Source organism: Chamaea fasciata, unplaced genomic scaffold (genome assembly GCF_029207755.1).
Source record: "Chamaea fasciata isolate MVZ Bird 193981 ecotype frontalis unplaced genomic scaffold, bChaFas1.0.hap1 SCAF_4, whole genome shotgun sequence".
NCBI classification, from domain to species: domain Eukaryota; kingdom Metazoa; phylum Chordata; class Aves; order Passeriformes; family Sylviidae; genus Chamaea; species Chamaea fasciata.
Window position 1 is genome coordinate 64,067,652 of NW_027094089.1, and position 19,852 is coordinate 64,087,503.

The following is a 19,852-nucleotide window of genomic DNA, read 5'->3' on the forward strand; positions in this document are numbered from 1 at the left end:
CGCCACCTTACCCCAACGGCCCAGCTGGCATGGTCTTGAAGTCAGCCGCTGCCCAGAGAATAGAAGACTTGGGCAAATTTAATTCTTTCTTGCCACAGATGAAATTTCTAAAGCCCTAACTCTCAGTGAGAGAGACAGCCAAATTAAAAATATGTAAAAGGACAATATAAAGATATCTAAGTCAGTAAACAAAGAGTGACTTCTTAAGTGAGAGAAGATGACAAGTTGCCTGAGTCCTAGGCTGAAATCTCCTGGGAGTTTTGGTGACAGACTGTAATATGAATATGATGGAATAATCCTTTAAATCGTAGACAATATGAATTAGAAAGACAATTTGTAGATTCTTTGAGCAAGAATATCAGTGATTTACTAAATGAATATTGAATTAGAAGTTGGGATTTAGTAGTCCCATGAGAGATTAAAACAGAGAGGGATAAGAAGCCCCCTGTGCCAGTGGAAGAAATAAGAAGAAGACATCTCTGTTCCCTGAGTTGAAGAATCCTTGGCCTTTGAAGTAGTTTATCTTTAAAAGTACCACCCCAATACATATAGGAGTCTACGGCCCATATGTAGTCATGGGAAAGGCTACGTGGTGTGAGAAGTTCCACAACTGCAGAAGTTTCCTGGGCAGGCTGCATTTGTGTGAGTTGGAAGCCACAAGCAGACTGTTTCTCCTGTAGAAAGTTACCAAACAATAAGAGAGACTTCTCTCTCTCAAAGACTGAATAAAAGACTGTTTTATAAGTGGTACTGACCTGGAATTCTGAGTTTTGCCTCTTTATATTATTTGTAAAAACCAGTTTGTAGTAAAAGAAAGAGTTGGTTTAGAAATTCATTTGTAGGTTTTTTTGCTTTTCCTTTGCTTCTCTTAGTATGTATTAATAAAACCTATCTGTTTATCTTAAGTTGAGGCCTGTTTTGCCTTTTCCTCCCAAAATCCTATCTCCCAGTTGGCAAAGAAAATTCAGCAAATGTAAACCCAGCACATAAAGGGTGCCATAACTCTGATAGTGAACCAAAACCACAACAAAGCATTTTAAGAGATAAGGTCAATTTTATTTAAAATTGTTATTTTATCTGGTATTCACTCAAGACCACAAGGAAAACGGGTTTTCTTTTAAAGAGCTGTTCCACTTTGTATGCAATAAGCATTAATTAAAGTTGACTATAATTTAATAGTAACTGATTTTACACAAGTTCCAACTGTTCTGCTCTCTCAACTCTGAAGATTACCCTAAGCACTTCCTAAAGGCTTTATTTTCAGGCTGTTTTCCTTACACAGCAGAACCCATTAGAACAGACACTAACAGATCAGCGTCATAAAAATAAGATTTACAGCCCATGCATTGTGATTATTAAAAAAACAAACACCAAAACCCCCCCTCAAAACCCCCCAACCCCCCCATAACAACAACAAAACCCAAACAAACAAACCAAAAATCCCAACTCCCCCCCAAAAAAAACCCAACAAACCCAAACCAACCAAATCCAAACCAAAAAAACACCACCAAAAATCCTAGAACATGAGCCCACGGACAACAATGTTTTACAAGAAGAATGCACTTCCTAATTAATGAAATGAGTATGAGAGAAGTTTCACATCAAAGTTAAGGCAGACAAAACAACAAAAGAAATATTTTACCTCAAAAGAGCATTACCTGCTGTAAGTCTTCACTTTCAGATTTTAGCTGGGCTACAAGAGCTCTCATGCAGCCCTTCATGGAACATAATGTAGCCTGGAAGGAATCAGGAGAAAAAAGAAAGTGAGCAGTATTAAACAGCAGTTAAGATGGCTGCTTCTGCACAATGTTTTGATACTTCAAGCAAATCATAAATAAGTTAACAGAAACTTAGTAAATATGTTGTCAACAATAAATTCTTGGTTTACAACTACTAAAAATTTCAGCATAGCTATCAGTTTCAATACATAAGTGGTAAAATTGTACTAAAATGTTTCTCTTTTTTATAGCAGTTCTAGGACATGATCCGGACCTTTACTACCTTAGAAGCCTTCTTCCCTGTGCACCAGATAAAACCAGATAGAAAACCCTGTGAGGCAGTAGCAACGTGTTGTTACCTACTGCTTAGTGAGAGAACAAATCCTGTGTTCTCTGAAGCCTGTTATTTCCATTTACTGCTGAAATATTTTCCCTCTAGAGCAGAAAGGTACGTCTCCATACTCCAAAGTATGGAATTATTTTAAGATTCACTGGCAAACTTTGGGGCAAAAATCTATTGGAAGTTTCTAGTCTTTGAAAGAAATATCCTTGTCAGAAATTAGGGGAACCAATTTTCTCTTATAATGATTGAACTAATGCCCAGTTTGATCCAGATAAGCTCCAGATATTTAAATGCAAGCTCTAGCCTGAAGACGCTTGAAAAATTCCATTAGACAGTAAGAGTATTGTTTAATAACTAAAAACTTCAGAAAACTTGACCCCATTACAAATTATAGTTCAACATTCTCAGAAACAATCAGCTACTATAAAATCACTGTGTGCCATACTAACCTAGTTCTCATTAACAAATCAGGCCAATAGATAAAATCCTTGCTTTCAGGGACAAAAGTGATATGAGGGTCAATACCATTCATGTATCATGCAACACCCAGTTTGTAGTGCTCTCTGTCAGCAGCAGGATGGAATGAGAGAGGTATTTGGAACTCCTGCCTTGAGTTTAAACTCAGTATTCTATCCTGAAGATTTCAATCACCTGTCTTGAGAGCTGTAATTCAAACAGCTATGAACTGAAGTTACTACAAGTTTACAGTTCTGCTCTCACCTTGTTTGCCACATCTCCAAAAGTCAGGTTTGTCAGAGCCATACCAGCATACCTCCTTAGGGTAACACTATAGTGATCATTTGTGAGTCCATACATTTCACAATCCACTTGCAACAGTTCAGCAATGGCCTGCAAACCTCCTTTAAAAAGATTCAGGTAGGAAAAAAAAAAAATCTGTACTCTAATATTTTAAGTATAGGACATATATTGCAAGGAACAAATTGCATTTCTATGTACAGAACAAACCTCAAGCATCTGAAAACCACAATGCTTAGAAAGACATACAAATTGCTAAAATTGCATGCATGGAATTTACTGGGAACTAAAAAAATTCAGGCTGTCAAAGAAGAACAAATGCAGAATGACAATCCCCACTAAAACACCAACTAAAAAACGACCCATCCCAGGAAGCAGTCTCCATTTAAGTCCAATACTTGCAAAACTGCAAGGGTTTCCACAATATTACTACTCTTGCAAAATTCACAATTTATGCCAGAAAAGACAGTAACTGACATCATAATTTATCCACTAGGAAATGGTGTGGTTAATTTCAACTGCTTTCCGCACTTAGGGGGCAACAACTGACACAAGTAAATTGTTGTTAATAGCTTAAACTGTTAGTAAAAAAAAAAAAAAAGCCATATATGCAGTGACATGCACAATGTCATGTTTCTAGCAAGCTTCTCAAGTGTGATCTTACCAAGCTCATTCATTGCATGTCTGTGTTCTTCATCAAATGAAAGTTTCATCAAAACACACACTGCAGGACAAATCTGATGATCCACTGGAGCAGGCACTGATCCAGAAACAGGTAACAATTAGTAGCTCCCAGGTGATTTTGTCTAAATCATAAATTTTCCAGAGCAAATCTAATCTTAAAAATAAATCAGCTGCAATTTGGTCAGGTGTGTATCTTCCCAGTAATCCATGAACAGACAATTAGTTAAGATTACTACTAAAGAAAATGTGTAGTGTAAATATATTTGATGCTTGAAAACAAATTAGGGAGAATCCTGAACGTATGTGCTGAGTCAGAAACGTGACTTGCAGTGCAAAAATATTACCTTATTATTCTCAGAAATTAAAAACCTTTGTAAAACAAATCAATATGGTCAAATATTCTGGTGGCATTAAATAATATTCTGTTTCTTTGGGTGCTATATCCTTACGAATGGTTAATTAAATCCTTTGCTTCATAAACTAGAAGTTTCTACGTTCATACTTTTGTGAGCTAGGTTCTGGATAATGCAGAAGTGGTACTGATACAGCTTGTGCAGAGCCCACTCCTGCTAGACTCCACCAGGCACAAGGCAGTCCTGATTTCAGTCACACACCTGCCACGGACACCTACGGGGTGCACCCATGGGATGCCCTCAATTCAGAGAAGCAACTACGTTAACTCTAAGGTTAAATCTATTTTTCTAACCGTTCCCTGAGAAAAATCCTATTAATTTACATTTCTCACATACAACATTATAAACAGTGGTTCATTTTGATAGATGGAGATTATTTAATTTGTGCTCTCTGCCCGTCTCCCAAATGGAATGTGCTATCTCCTAAACATCTGCATGAAAAGCAATTGGAGATTGTTCGTCCATAAGAATGTAAAACAGAATGAGTATTTATTCAATATTATTTTACAAATTACAAATATACACCACCAGAATTACTATCTGGAAAGCACACCAAAGTCTAAGATTTAAATAAGAAGCCTGTAAGTAGGGTATCGTATCTGTGACACATACTATTTCCCAACAGTAGCTGAACTTGAATAAAGAAGGAACCATGCACACACATATGTATATAAGAAAACTTGTACGCATTCAACAAGAAGTCAGATTAAAACTGTACTTTCTGTAAATTCATTCTTTTCAATATATCCTCGAAATGTTTTTATATGGCTTGCAGAACCTACTTGGGTTTTTGTCTTGGTCCATGCCTTGTTCATGTGCCTCCTGCCATTCCCAACATGTTTCACAGTAGGCACGGATCTGCTCCAAGAGATGGAGCACACGGATTTCCCGTCTGCCTCGCTTATCATCAGGCTGGGAGTGAATGATGTTGTGCAGTGCTGCGCTGGCTCTGGCACGGGCCTCTTTACTACCACGGGAGTTTCCTAACAACACAGAGTCCTTATCGTTGCCATGTAAAAGCTGGATGAGGAGAGGAAGACATCCAGACTGACGCATGGCTATGCAGCTGTCCTGGGAGCTGGACATTGCTAGCAATGTTCTTGACATGTCATCTTTATCATGAGTACCAAGCATTGATAACAATGAATACACCATTTCCACCTGCAGGTCAAATGATTTTAAAAATACAGTTACGTTTTAAAAACACACATCAAACTGAAACAAAATCTGAATGGTACATATGAGCAAAAACCCCCTTATTTCATGGTGACAAAAACTGTGCTATTTAGAAGTAATGAAATACTATTACTACTTCAGCATGCATACTCTTAATAAATTCCACTTAGTGGTTAAATGGCTGGAAGTGGGGGATAGCTGTGTGTAACTGTATTAATCTACAAAACTGACAGGAAAGACTTTCAGATTTCAATTGTACAAAAAGTTTAAAGAAACATATAAAGTGTGTCATTTTGGGAAACCAAAATACCTTCAAAATGAAATGTCTTTAAAAAGCTATGTTCTGTGTGAATTAATGACATTTTATAGTCTACATCATGCTGAAAAAACACTGACATCCATGTATTTTAAAGTTTTCCCTTAAAATACCTCAAATTATTCAATAATTTTTCTGTTATGATGACTGACTTTTATATGGACAAGATTATTTAGAGCAAATGCAAAACTAAGGAGTTAAATTAATACTTTTTCGAGTTTACAGGGATAAAAACAGTAAAGCAAACAAATGTTTATTTAGTATGTATAAAATACTGAGCATTTGTCAAATTAACTCACACCATGAAAACCCAGCACTACACATTTAACTTGGAGTAACCCATTTTTTTATTATTACAATAGTGATTTTTGAGTGATTCCCTTGGCTTTTGTGTAGCATTGTGGTCAAGGCACTATTTGGTTTGTACTCCCTCTCTTCAGTAACAGCTTTCAATCAAGAAATGCATTTGATTTTCCTAGTCAACTTTTAGCAGAGTAACAGGATGTAGAGAATGATCTTAGATACTATCTAAAAACTCCAAACTCCTAAAGCCAAGATAAACAGGAACATCCAAAGTCAAAGCACAACATAAATAAACTATCAAAGGGAATTAGAAAGTAGCAGCATGTGTGTTTCTCTAGAATATAGTATTTAAGGAAGAAATGAGACTTTGGACCATTAGACAAATTTTCCTACTAATAATTAGATATTTGCACTGGTTACCCTATCAATGAATGATTTTATTTGGCGTCTTCAATGACAATTCCAATATGCCAGAAGATTAAAACATATACTGAGTTTTTTAAAAAATTAACAAGAGCAGGCAGACTAAACAGCGAGTCTGGTAACACAGACTTCTCTAAACACTACAGGATTGCTGAGGCAATACAAATTTTAGAGTCTGTGAGACTGTATGGTCACATGGCAAAACTCACTGAAAAAGGAGCCACTTCTGTGACAGTCAAGCATCCCAGTTTGGAGATCCTGTTTTCCTGGTCTGGAAAACCCCAAATGTAGCACTTAAACAAACCCTTTGATTCTTAAAGGAGAGTGAATTTAATTTGCTTTATGCATATCTCCTTGCAGATGTTTCAACTGACAGCTATAACCCAGTGTAACTTGGATTTGGAAGGTAAAGTTTTTGCCAGGAAATAAAGCTGAAGAAGCCACCAAATCAGGCCTCCCAGTTGCAGTTCATGTATTATAGGAAAAACAAACAAAAAAATCTATTTTTTCTCTTTTTTTTACACACACTGCCCACAGACTTCTTTCTTTTTGCACCTGTAAATGCATTCTTCCATTTAGAATCTTTACCATTTCCCCTTTTTGGGCATTATTATTGATAATTTCCTACCCCAGAGCACACTCAGTTTAACCTGTGTCTTTGCCTGTATCATTCCACACTCACTCCTGTTCCTGCCTTCAAGGCTTTCCCACTGTTTGTAACTTTGTGGAATTCTACAGTTTGCAGTGAAAGCTAGCAGACAGACAGCTGATGTTACCTCCATTTAGGATGTGCATACAGCGTGGGACTGAAATTACAACATTTTAACACTGTTTTAAGGCCCAAAATAACACAATGCAAAATTAATAGGTCCAGCTTCCCAGAGGACTGTGTTCAACACAGCACCCAGTATCCATACTGCTGCTGATTCCAGTGGCAGTATAAGATCCAGTGGCTAATCAATTTGCCCTTTTTACCCCCTCTTTTTTCATGCTGCAAATGTATTTTTGAGTGCCGTCTTCTATTTGCAGATGCTGTGAAGGGCTTACATAATTTTTTTTGTCTGTTTAATTTCTTAGCAACTGTGTCTGTTTTGTGGATTTGTATTCTGCAAAAGTATTCAAATAAGCGCTCCTAAAAGGGTTAATTTTCATCCTTGATTATAAAGCAACAGCACAAAGTTTTTAGATATTCCAGTAACTTTTAGGAATTGCTTGTTCCTTACTGTAGCAACTCTTAACTCATCATCAACAAGTTAAAACAGAAAGATTTTTGTGGATATATTTTCAAAGTTGAAAAAATATACTAAAATTTTAACTTAATAAAAAATACTACGTATGGACAAGACTGTTCAGATAATATTAGTATTACTGGCAGAAACAATGAGGTTATTGTATTAGTAAAAATGTAGCATTAGCGACCTGTGGTTTGTAATCTTCGGTTACCTTGGTACCCAGATGACTTGTCAGTCTGCGAGGAACAGAATAGTTACTACTACAGCTCATAACACTGGCTGTCTCATGGTCCACTCGAGCAGCAGAACCCTACAGATTTAAACAACAACTCATATAAAACAAAGTCTGAGGGAAAGAACAACATTGGCTAATTCAGTTCCAGCACTGGATGATGCAGTTGTGCCGACAGCAATGAACTGTCAACCTATTTCTGTTAGGTCCTCTCTGCCCTGACACAACTTATAGGTCACTTTTAAACCTGTTTTTATTAACTGCTTTTCCTGAGATTCAGTCCCAATAGAACTGTATTTTCAATTGAATAGATTTATAGTTACTATTTTCACCAAGAAGAAGTGGATTTTGGAACAAACTGAATAATAATTTCGACAGAGTGAAAGAAAAAGGCTCCACTTTAATGTCAGATTTTGTAGTGCACTGGAATAGGTATCCAAGAGCCCACCAGTAACAGGAGACTGATCTGGGCAATGAATAACTCTACTTGAATTTGTCGGTTTCAAAGGCAAATTATAAGTGATTGTGTAGATTTTTTAGTGGAAACTATAAAATAATGTTGACACTACTTGATGTAATTTTCCTAGAATCTAGGTATGGTCCTGCCTGTATTAGCAAGACTCAGTTATTAGCATCCTTGTCCGCTCTTAATTAATTTCATATATTTATATTTTTCCTTCTCCTGCCACTTTTTATCTCCTCACATTCTTTACTTTTTTTTATTTGCTGTTGGTTTCTTTCATGAAGTCTCCCTTACTATCACTCTATCACTCCCTTCCCATTTGCTTTGGGAAATTAAAAAATATATTTGTTGAGAACACTTAGTATCAACAACTGTTTTCCTGAGGTAGTCACCAGTTTTTCTTTGATCCTCTAAAAAGATAAAATCTATAAATGGATTTATTAGCCTAATTTGCAAAATGTTTTCAAACTATCTACAGATCTCAAACTATCTCTGGATTTCAAACAAACTATGGATCAACGAATTTTTTCAGTAAAAGTAGGTAACACATTGAAGAAAACTCCATGGAAGACACTTTGAAATAATGTCTGTTTCTTCTCTGTGCTCCATCACGAAAGAGGAATTTTTCAGTTCATACAGCTCAACATCTTAAATGTGAAGTTGAAAGAGACTGTAAGTACAAGGTAGGAGTAACTTAATGAAGTGTTTGTACAGACAGAAAATAATCTAGTTATACTGGAATATTTAAACACATTAACCTTATACTCATTTCACTCTTGCATTTGAATCCAGAAGGTTTATACATGTTCCAGCAGAAGTACTCTATGTTACAAGAGTGTAACTGGAGTTATTGATATTAGCACCATTTGTTCCAATCTATATTTCCTATGTAAACAAACCCTTGTTTTCTCTATTGATTACAGGGAAAAAAACCCTAAAAGTTTAGGAAGAAAATCACACTACACTGTCTCCATTATTCACTTAAATAATGTTCACTGCTAGGAACATGGGAATGAATTCCCAGATTTTTATACCATGCAATTCCTTCATATTTCTTCAAACTACATTCAGAGGATTACAGATTCAACATAATGTATGTACCAGAATTATTCATTATGAAGCTCAGTGTCATTGTTTCATCCAAGAAGGTAAAAATTACCTAGGTCTGGGGCACTATCTACAAAAATTCACCACAGTGTAGATGGAAATAGCAAAATTTTCCTATTGTTTCCCCCAAACACTATCAACCTCAGTTCAGGCAACCAATTCCTTCAGAGCCATCCCATGGTTCTGCTACCTGGGGGACATCAGGCTGCTCAGCTGAAGTGTAACTACATTTCTCATGGGCTTGTAAAGATGGAACTAACGTCCGGTGAGCAACCATTCATCCAAGAAAATGGGAAATGACAAGGAAATGTTACGTGGACTCTTCCTGGCTAGGACCTCCTCCTTCAAAATCTTTTCCTGTCTACTTCATCTTGGTTCTACCTTTTATGCTTTTATACTGTCTGTCACTGTTTTACCCTGCTGTTTACCATGCCAGTTGAGTCATTTTTCCTGTTTTGTGACATATTTTCTTTACAAGAAATGTTGACATATTGTCCATCTCAACAAATTCCTTTATAGAACTTGCAAAACAAAGTTATAAAGAAAATTTTACTTCAGTGGGAGAATAGTGAGTGCAATGGAAAAGACAGATGAAAGATGGTGCTGGAAAGAACACACATAAATAGTGAAAAATTATGGATTCAATTAACACTGACTACAAAACCAAGTAGAACCAAATAATTTGGTGCAAACTTTTTCATTTTTTTCACTCCAGTGAATGGTGATTACTCTAAGTATACTGAGCTGGTTTTTCAGAAATAAACATTGCGCCCAATCCATTAAACCTTTTCTGTCTGGACTTGCACTGAAAGCAAATAATGCCCAGATGATTGTTTTAACACAGATACAGTGCCCTGGCTCTATCCCCCACCAGGAGGAAGGAATATTCATTTTTTATACATTTTTACAAAGCAAAGGTCAAATTTGCACAAATCCTCAATGTTAAGGCCTCAACTGAATTATGAGTGGATCTTCCATTGCGTAGGTCTGCCAAGACATGACAATCCCTTCTTCCTTCCTTCCCCGTAAAATACATTGTGTAGGAAAAACTCCTAATTCATTCTGTGAACATGGATGATAGAGCAACAATGCATCAATTATTTAAATACATTAAGCTTTAAGCCCCAAAGCAGCAGTGAACTATTTTCTTTCCCAACAATAAAGTTGTCATAAGAATTAAGAGTCAGAATCTCAGTAAGATATGATGATAGAATTTAATTCCAAATGGTGATCAAATGTATTTCAAGAGCAAAATGATGGGCTATGCTTAATATGTAATCAAGTAAAATATTCTAGCCAAACCACAATTCTTTCTGATAAATCTTCTACAAGACACTTTCAGAAATATTTAAAAAATTCTACTTCCCTGGAGTAGCAAAAGTATCCTGCAGATGAATTCAGCTATTAAACCAGTAGTGTGAAGTTTTAAAAACCCAATTACTAGTGGGAATGTCTAAGCTACAGTTGGAAATCATGAAGGAAATAAACATGGTAAATAAATAAAAGTACTTTTAGCCAAAGAGAGAAGTAATAAATACTGATAAATGTTGGTTTTAAAAGACAAGTGGATTGAAGACAAAGAATTGAATGTATACCTCAAAATATTCCACTAACATATTTCAGTAATAAAAGGAGGAACAGCCATGAAAGATTATTTAGAAGCATTTAAATAACGCTTCAGCCAGTTTTCAGGAGATTACCTCACTGATACTTCAGTTTCAAACCTTTAGATAATACAGTATTAAAGAAACATTAGTGATAATCCTGTCATTTACTTTTTTTTTAAAAAAATCACCAATATCTTATTGATTGGTTGATTTCTAAAATGAAAATTTGAACAATTTTCCATAATTTACTAACACTTCTTATATTACAATTCACCTACAATGAAATACATTTTCTGTAGTCACTCTTGCTATCTTTCACACCATTAGGCTCATTAATCATTTAAGCAAAAGAAAAATGCACCCTGAATTACTGAATATTTATACTTCCCTTTTCTGAAATGCTTCCTTCCAGTAAATAAATTTCTCAGATATAGATAGGAAGATGAAAAACGTACATTTTTTAAAACAAATGGGCATGCAAACACAGTAAGTTAAATACAAACATGGAAGCATCATATGCCTCAAATATTTAATTATATTAAAACAAGCAAAATACTCCATTTACCTGACCAGTGCTGCTGGCTGCCATGCTGATTTCTGTTGCTCCCTGACCTTCATTCTGCCTCTCTGTATCATGGGAATCTGCCTCATGCTTGCTTTGAGGTGCTCTCTGTTAATACAAAAGTTTATGAAATTACAAACAGAAATGAGGTACAATTTACCATTCAAAGCTTTCTTGGCTGTGAGCGCATCAATACTGCATCCTCAGGAAGCCACTGAGCAGCACTTTGTATTTCATAACCCTGAGCCTCAAAAATTAACAGCCATGACCGAGTGCCTTCAAAAAACTGCAAGATGAAAGAGAAGCATTTCCTCTGAGGATTACAGCTGTGCAAGACAAAGGATCTGCTGTGACACACAGCAGCATAATTTTCCACCAGCTGTGCTCATATCCCTATCAGAAATGTAACAGAATTGGAGCAAACAACTGTCTGCTCTGCTCGGCCACGTGATCCCTGCTTTTACTGGGGACCATGGCCAGCTCTGTTCAGTTAAGCTTTGCATTCAAAGATGAATAATTTCTGCTTGAACAGAAGGATATCTGTACTATAAGAATCCTTCTAAATGTCAAGGCCAAATAGTGCAGGAATTACCATTTTAACAGAAAAAAATTTATATAGCCTGACACTGATCCATCTAAAATTTTGTCAAAATAAATTTAACCGATGTGGCAAGCTGGTACAGACAGGTTTCAGTTCCTTTAAGAAAATAGATTTTTATACATCTACATAAAAAATTAAACTGGTCTCCCTGCTGCTTACAGGCATTTAAATGAGCAGCTATGAAATATGTGAAATATCAAATGTCATCTATTAATGTGTTTAAAATGTTTCAGATTCTCAGAAAGACATGAATAACCCATGGAAATGGCTGAAGTCCAGAGTTCAAAGTAAGATTATTTTTAAAGTATTGTTTTTGTTGCCAAGCTTCATTTCACAGACTGAGAGGCTACTACCTAACAATCTAAATTAATTTGCTTAGCCACATATGGTGTATGTCATGCAGTTTCTATGTGGCTCTGCAATGTTCTTGAGATGCAGACCTAGGATAGCAGAGTCTGCCTCATCTTGATTTAAGGATATTTATCTCTGACTTTTTCAATACCCCTCTTCAATGTACACACCCTGAAACATATTTGGATACTCTCAGTGTTTAAATTCACACAGTATCACTGGCATAAATAACTCTGGTCTGTTCATCTAAGACATAAGAATCTCACTTAACATTGAGCAGAATTTCAGAAACCATTAATCAGCATGTGAAGTGATAATTTAGGGATAAATTAAAGTGTAAATATAATTTAACTAAAGGAATAAGGTATGTCAAAAATGCAGGATATTACACAAACTAGTAATATGAGAAAATTGGAAACAACTATTGGAAACAAATTCCTTGACACTGTATCTTCATCTATGGAAAATGAGTAAGCCACAAAGCAAATCTCAAAGTATTTTAGGACACACAGTGTTACTACTTCTTAAAATCTGATCTCAAATTTTCATCCTGTCACTGTGTATGAAACTGCTATTGATACTCATACAGTAACTGAAGAAACTCCGGTTCCCAGTATAAAAGTGGGGCACCCATTCAAGATCAGGCCTTGCTGTACATGAGGTGAATTCAGTATAATGCTGAATTCCTGCTTCACAACACATTCAATCTTGAACAAACTGTAATTATGAGTTTGACAAAATCTACATCCAGGCCTCCAGTGTAATTCAAGATAGAATTTTCCAGCCACTAAATGACTTTTTGAATCCCATGAAGAAAGCAGTACTGAACATGCCTAGAGGTAAAAATCTGAATGGTCCATTAGCAGGGGTCTGACCCAGTGGTTCACCTGAGGGGGAACAGTCCTCCTCTTCCAAGAATACTCCTGGGGTTGGGGCAAGATGGTGAAAATGGGGTGTACCTATTAAATAGTTCTGCTGCATCCAGAGCACAGAAACAAAGATATTTCATTCCCTAACAAGAAGAGTTTCTCCTTTAACACTCTCTGCTCTTATTAACATGTATTTGTTTGCTACATGCTATTTATGAGATGAGATACCTTCCCATTCCTCCTAAGCACTCTCAAGAATATGCCAATACAAAAAGTAGTCAACACACAAATTAATTTGCAAGGCAGTTTTTAACAGTTACTAGCAGGGTTTATCTAACTTGAAATGCAGAATGTGCTCTCAGTGTGCAAACCCATTACTGTCACATGAGTTATCAGCTGGACTTGAACATGAAATCTGCGAGTTCTCAGTGAAGACTCCCTGCCACTTCAATCACTGAAGAAATTTGAAGTGAGCTGTCCTCTTCATACAGACTGGCAAAAAGGAGTTAATGACAACACAGGCAGCAGAAAGCAGGTTATTAGTTGAAAACTCTGTATTTATATAAATATGTATTATATATATACATGATTAAACATATTTATTATATATGAAAATAGCACATATCCATGCACATGGATAATGCATTTTTTTAAAGAGATACAGTACTACTGTAAATAAATATTCATCTGACAGACTGCAGATTAATGGTTAAAAAGGCAATGTAACCACTGAAAGGATGTCCCCTCTTCATGGTGCCTTTCAACACTGAGCACAGCACCTGTGAAAGAAAATACAGACGCTACCAACCACAACAGCAAAGAACCAGAACATGTGAACAGCAGCAGGCTCTGTAAGCCCTACATGAGGCACAGCTGCCAGAAAACGGCACTCATGTCCCCTGGGTTAAACTGCACCACCTGTTTTGAGGCACTACTTTTGAAGAGGTCTAAGATGGGTTTGTAATCTCTGTCATTGCTGAATTTTGGCATCAGACCATGAAAGTCAGTTTGACAGAGTTCACTTGTTTGCTCTTGCAGCAAAATTATGGGAGACTGCATGTGCCAATTACAGGGATGTGGACCTGCTCCTTCCATGGCATTTGCCACCATTTTTAAGAGCTTCTGAAGTCAGCAAGAACTATCATTATCAATTATTAATTTCCATGTATTCATCAGCAGAAAATAATAAACTCTAGCTAGCATAGAAGACCTTAACTATTTCTGCTAAGAAAGCCGATTACAAATAATTTTACCTTATATATTGTCAATACCTGAGTTCCAAAGCAGACACTCACATATTCATTAGGAATTGCCACTACTCCATATTAAATGCAATACACATATATGTATATGTAAGACATATATAAGAAAATTAAAAATGCAACAAATGAAACTAAGAAACTGTAAGAAATAATTTTGCTACAGTTGGTTCGAAGACAAAAGAAAATCTCATGAGTAAAATCCTTGAGAACGCTCCTCTCCATTACAGTTTAAAACCTGCTAAGCATAACCTCAGGAAGAAAAAAATCCTTCCCATTTTATCTACAGCAACACTGCCTAATGGAAATATTTCACATATTTCAAGTTACAGATATTATGAAAGAAAGGCCTGTACCACTACTGCAAAAATTTTCCTTTTTCCTTTAAAATAATTTCGTATTGTACACCACAACTGAAAATTCTTTTTGGAGATGTCTAACCCTACTGTGGATGAAGATATCACCATTTGCAGGTAAATGACTTCAATTTTTTCCAGAATCATTCATGAGACTTAGCAATTTGCCAAACCTTAAAAATGCGAAAAAATGTGTGTGAGAATTTTCTCTGCTCACTGATTTCCAAAAGCTGATTTTAAGTTGCAGCATTTTATTTGGTCTTACTCTTCAAGATATATTGCACTAGGATTCCACGGTGACTGGCATCACCACAGGGCCAACTGTATCAGCAGACAAGCTGTGATATTTATTATTTTTACCAGATCTTTATAACATAAGGAGCACATTCAATTTGGTTACTGGCACCAAAAACCAGAAAATAAACTTTCCAACCAATTTACCAGATTAGAAAGCCAATTTTTTTTTATTACCAATGCTGAATGCATGGGGAATTCTCCTCAAAGCAAGATCAGGAACATGTTAACAGACCAGGCTATATTCCTGAAAGGAATACATATTTATCACATTTCCTGAACACATGAATATATGCTAATTATTTCCATGGACTTATCTGGATATGGTTCAGATCTTCTGATGAATCTTTTCTCCTTGAGAGTATCTCAAATATGTGATCAGGCCATTCTCTTATCATTCTTTGTTGTCACGCACAGTCCTTGTTCTCAAAACTAAGATATCAGCTAGTACATATTAATTACTGACATAAGTAAATAAGGAAGCCTTAGTTGAACACAGCTTATTAGTCACAAATGTAGGGATTTAACACAAGGCCAGGCTAAGCTCTGACATTTGTACTAAACACTGTATGGTACAAAACTAAGCATTAACCACAAATATAGGGATCAAACGCTATTGTGCTAAGGTTAAAAGAATTTCCCAGCATTTTCCCACTGCTGCAGAGACTTCTTCTTAAAGAAATACACTTGTTCAGTAACAGTTATCAGGCACAGGATAAAAACATAAAAAATGTGTCATGTTTGTATTTTTCAGTTATTTGGACTTTGCAATGTGACTGCACCACCAGACAATTTCAGAATTAGATCTAGCTGTTCCCTGCAGGAGATGGTCATCACTTGGAAATTATTAAAACACACTATAAAATATAGTGAATTACTGAAACACACATCAGAAGCAGCTGTGGGAAAAGCACCAGAAGCATAAACGTTTTAGTAGAGTTGGAAAGCTACAAATTTAAGCTATAAATCTGATTTGATTTTGTAAAGCAAATTATTAGAAAACACATAAAAGCTTCACTATAGACGCAAATAGATAATTTATCCTATCCTTTGCTCCTGGTTCAAGAAATTTTTAAATGTTAGAAAGATAATAAAAAAAAATTCTGGGAATATCCATGCATTGGTGACATGACGCATGACTGACAAAATATGTCTCTCATTGTCATTAAGAATTATTTGAATTTTATAGAATTATAGAATAGTCTGGGTTGGAAGGCACCTTGGAAGGTCATCTATTCCAAACTCCCTGCCAAGGGCAGGAACATCTTCAAGTAAACCAGGTTGCTGAAAGCCCTGTGTGATCTTGAATGTTTCCAGGGATGGGGCCCCTGCTGCCTCTTAGCAACCTCTTCCATTGTTTTACCTCTCCCAAGGCAGAACATTTCTATCTTGTACCTATTCTGAATCCACTCTCCATGAATTTAAAGCCATTACCTCTTCTCCTATGACTATTCCCTGCTAAAAAGTTTCTTACCAGTCCCCTTTAAGCACTCAAAAGATGCAGGTCTCCCCAGAAACTGAGTTTCTTTCTGTGTAACTAGCAATGTATCCAATGAAGGGCATCAATAAAGTCTGAGTATCTTTATATATGCTTTAACACAAGAAAAAATTTTGTGCAGATGAATTAGGGTGTGTGTAGTGACTGCCTCCTTTACCACTATTAGCACCCTGGTAACTCTGTCCTAAAACATGTAACTATGCAACCAGATATCCAAACATATTCCAGATAAGACACATCACATGAAAATTTCAATATATCAGACCTTCAGTGTATGAGACAGCTAAAAAATTTGGTAAAAGGAGTGAAAAACTACCACAAAACTTCTTTTTCTGTAGTTGCAACTCAATACTGCTTGAGTCCCTGAGCTCCAGTAAGTTCAAAATACTGGTTTTTGGGGATTTTTCTACCAGAGTAAAAGATAAACACTCTGGGGACAGGATCTATCTGACTATCTGGGGCAAAAGTATTTGTTGAGAGGCTGGTCAACCAGGCTTTACACCAGAAATGACAAGGGACAGAGTGTAGGGCTCACAAGGCAGGAGCCCTAGCTGGCGGGAACACAAGGGCAATGCACACAACTGAGATAAGAGGAATGTCCTTGGGCATAGGCACACAAGGAAGAACAAGGTGCAGCAGAGCTGCCTTGCTGGGAAAGCTCCGAAGCCTGTGCTGGGCAATGGCCACAGCTGGGTGCCGTTCTTTTGTACATCCCTGCACCGCTGCTTGGGGAGCAAGCAGGAGCTGAGGATACAGGGATGTGGACTGAAAACTGCTGGAATAGTTGGGAATCAGGGGTTGCAATCAGTAGCACAAAGTACAGCTAGAGGCAAGCCAGAGTTAATACTGAGACCAATACTGTCCAACAGCTGCATGCTGGGACACAGTGCACCCTCCCCAAGTTGGAAAAGCTGATACAGCACAGGGTTCAGCTGCCTTCCAGAGGGACCTGGATGGGTGGGAAGAATGGACTGAGGGGAACCTAAAGCTATCCAAGGAAGGGAGTGCAAAGTCCTGGACCTGTGACAGAACAACCTCAGGCTGGAACTGTCCAGCTGGGAAGCACCTGGAGGTCCTAGTGGGCCATCCTTTCAAAGGCCTTGTGGCAGAAAGTCCAATAGCGTCCTGTGCTGCAGTGAGGGGCATTTTGCCAGCAGGGCCAGGGAGGTGGCCCTTCCTCTCCACTCAGCATCCAAAGTCCCGTTCAAGCCTGCCCAGCACAGTAAAGTTGGATTTAGAATGGATTCACTGAAATAACACCTGCGCAGGCTACAGCAGTCCTTAAGGGTCCTGAGCCTCTCTCCCACACAGAGAGGCTGAGAGAACAGAGACTGTTCAGGTGGAGAAAGAGAATGTTCAGGGAGATCTTGTCAATATCTGTAACAACTGGACTGACTCATGTCAACAGACCAAGCAACTTTAATTTCACTCACTACAGTCTGCATCACTTGCGAGAATTGATTTTCCCCCAAATCCTGGAACTATGAAACCAATATTTCACAAAATGGAAAAATATACATCCTTTAGTGATCCAAATGATGTTTGGAGCTTTTTCTGTAGTCGTTTTGGGTGAAGACAAGTCATAAAATATTAATGTCAAACACACAATTTAATTTACCAGTACAAGAAATGGAGTTGACATTCTAAGTGAATTTCCATGAGAGCAGTTTTTTCCTAATGGCAGGTACTGCTATGGACTTTGTAATTTACAGGAAACATCCTGCATTTCTTAATATAGAACCCTGTACTTAAACACTAAAAATATAACAGGCTTCTATAATGAAGTCTGACAGAAGCTCTATTCATCCTTTTTTTACATCTTATCTCTTTCAAAAGACAAGCAAATCATGAAGATGCTTATCAGAGATTCATAATTAGAAAGGCTTGTACAACTGATCATTTAAATTATTTCTAAAACCAGGACTCAGCCTTCATAAGCACATTGACATTTTTACTGAAATTTCAAGCTAAACTTTCAACTTATATATGATTACTGATTGAAGCTCCACAGAAGTATGAGGACTAATCCAAGTATTCCATCCTCAGTTCATTAGAAACAGGGCAAGTAACAGTGGAAGAATATTGACTATCTGATTAATTGTGACATCAATAGCTGATAGAAGTAATCCTGTCTACCACTTTATTCAAATATTTTGGGTTTTTTAGAGAAAATATACATACCATTGAAAAAAAGGCAAGTTATTGCTCACTAACCTCTGCTTCAGCTGCTTGTGATTGCAGGAGCTGTCGTATACGAAGAAGGTCCTTCTCTATTTGTTGAATTCTGGCCACTCTTGCCTGAAATGAATGGATTTTCATGTTTGATTTTGTTCAAAAACTCCTTTTACTTACTGTACAGAATGACAGCAAGAAGAGTTCTTCGCAAATACTGCTGACTACAAAACCTACTTCAGTAGGTACATGCAGCAGGTACTATATGCATTAGTAAGTAATTCAAGTGTTCTTCATAACGAAAGGAATGATTGCAAGCATTCAAAACATAAGTGAATGGTTGGGGTTTTAATAACATTGAATACTGGATGTATTAAGTTGTCACACAGCACAGATTTGGGTACTAAAAAATGCTCTCCTTTACTTGCACCATACTCCTGTTTCTGAAACTGATTTTCTATGCAGATCTTTAGCAAATTATTTGACTTTTATCTCAAATATAAAAATTTTACTTGCATTACAGAGATCTGAGAGATATTTTTATTTGTAGAGTCTTTGAAGGTATGAGACCCTGACAGATTTCTATTACATTCAGTTGCTATATTGATTTGGGAATTTTGCTTATGTCCAACCTCTGAGATTACTGCTCCTATAAATCTCAAAGCATTTAACAAGCTAAGTATAAAAAGAAAATCTACATATTGCTTCTTTGGTTTATCTGGGATTTTACAGACATCTCTGAATCAGCCTTTTACAGGCATATTGCTACTCATTTCCCACTGCAACCATTCTGTGGTTAGAACAGGGAATGTTAAGAGACTCCAAATGTAACAGAATACACGTACTCCACACAAATTGTACAGTGAAGCACAGGATGCAGTATCAGTATTTGAAACAGTAAGTGCAGGAGCTTGGCAATTTAATAAATTCACATTATTATCCCTTTTAAATGTGGGCAGAAGACCAATCTGATTAAACAATATCTTTTTTTTTTTTTTTTTGGCCATGGAGAGATTAAAAAACATTAACATATTGTTGAAAAAAGTTCTGATGCCTTTATTTGATTAACATTTACAGTGCTATACTAGAAAAGCAATCTAGTGGACACTGTAAAGAT

General features: G+C 36.7%; 1 protein-coding gene across 4 annotated transcripts in view; it reads right to left on the reverse strand.

Moving 5' to 3' along the window:
* The window catches only part of APC (APC regulator of WNT signaling pathway), a 98,562-nt gene that overhangs the window by 12,051 nt on the left and 66,659 nt on the right, over positions 1-19,852 (reverse strand). For 2 of the 4 annotated variants that reach the window (XM_066181819.1, XM_066181818.1), the window contains exons 7-13: positions 18,778-18,861; positions 11,339-11,443; positions 7,552-7,674; positions 4,697-5,075; positions 3,482-3,577; positions 2,782-2,921; positions 1,659-1,736 (exon numbers count right to left, since the gene is read on the reverse strand). In XM_066181819.1, coding sequence (XP_066037916.1) covers positions 1,659-1,736; positions 2,782-2,921; positions 3,482-3,577; positions 4,697-5,075; positions 7,552-7,674; positions 11,339-11,443; positions 18,778-18,861 — 1,005 coding nt within the window. The remainder of the gene's footprint in view (positions 1-1,658; positions 1,737-2,781; positions 2,922-3,481; positions 3,578-4,696; positions 5,076-7,551; positions 7,675-11,338; positions 11,444-18,777; positions 18,862-19,852) is intronic. The other 2 variants (XM_066181820.1, XM_066181821.1) reach the window with 2 other exon arrangements.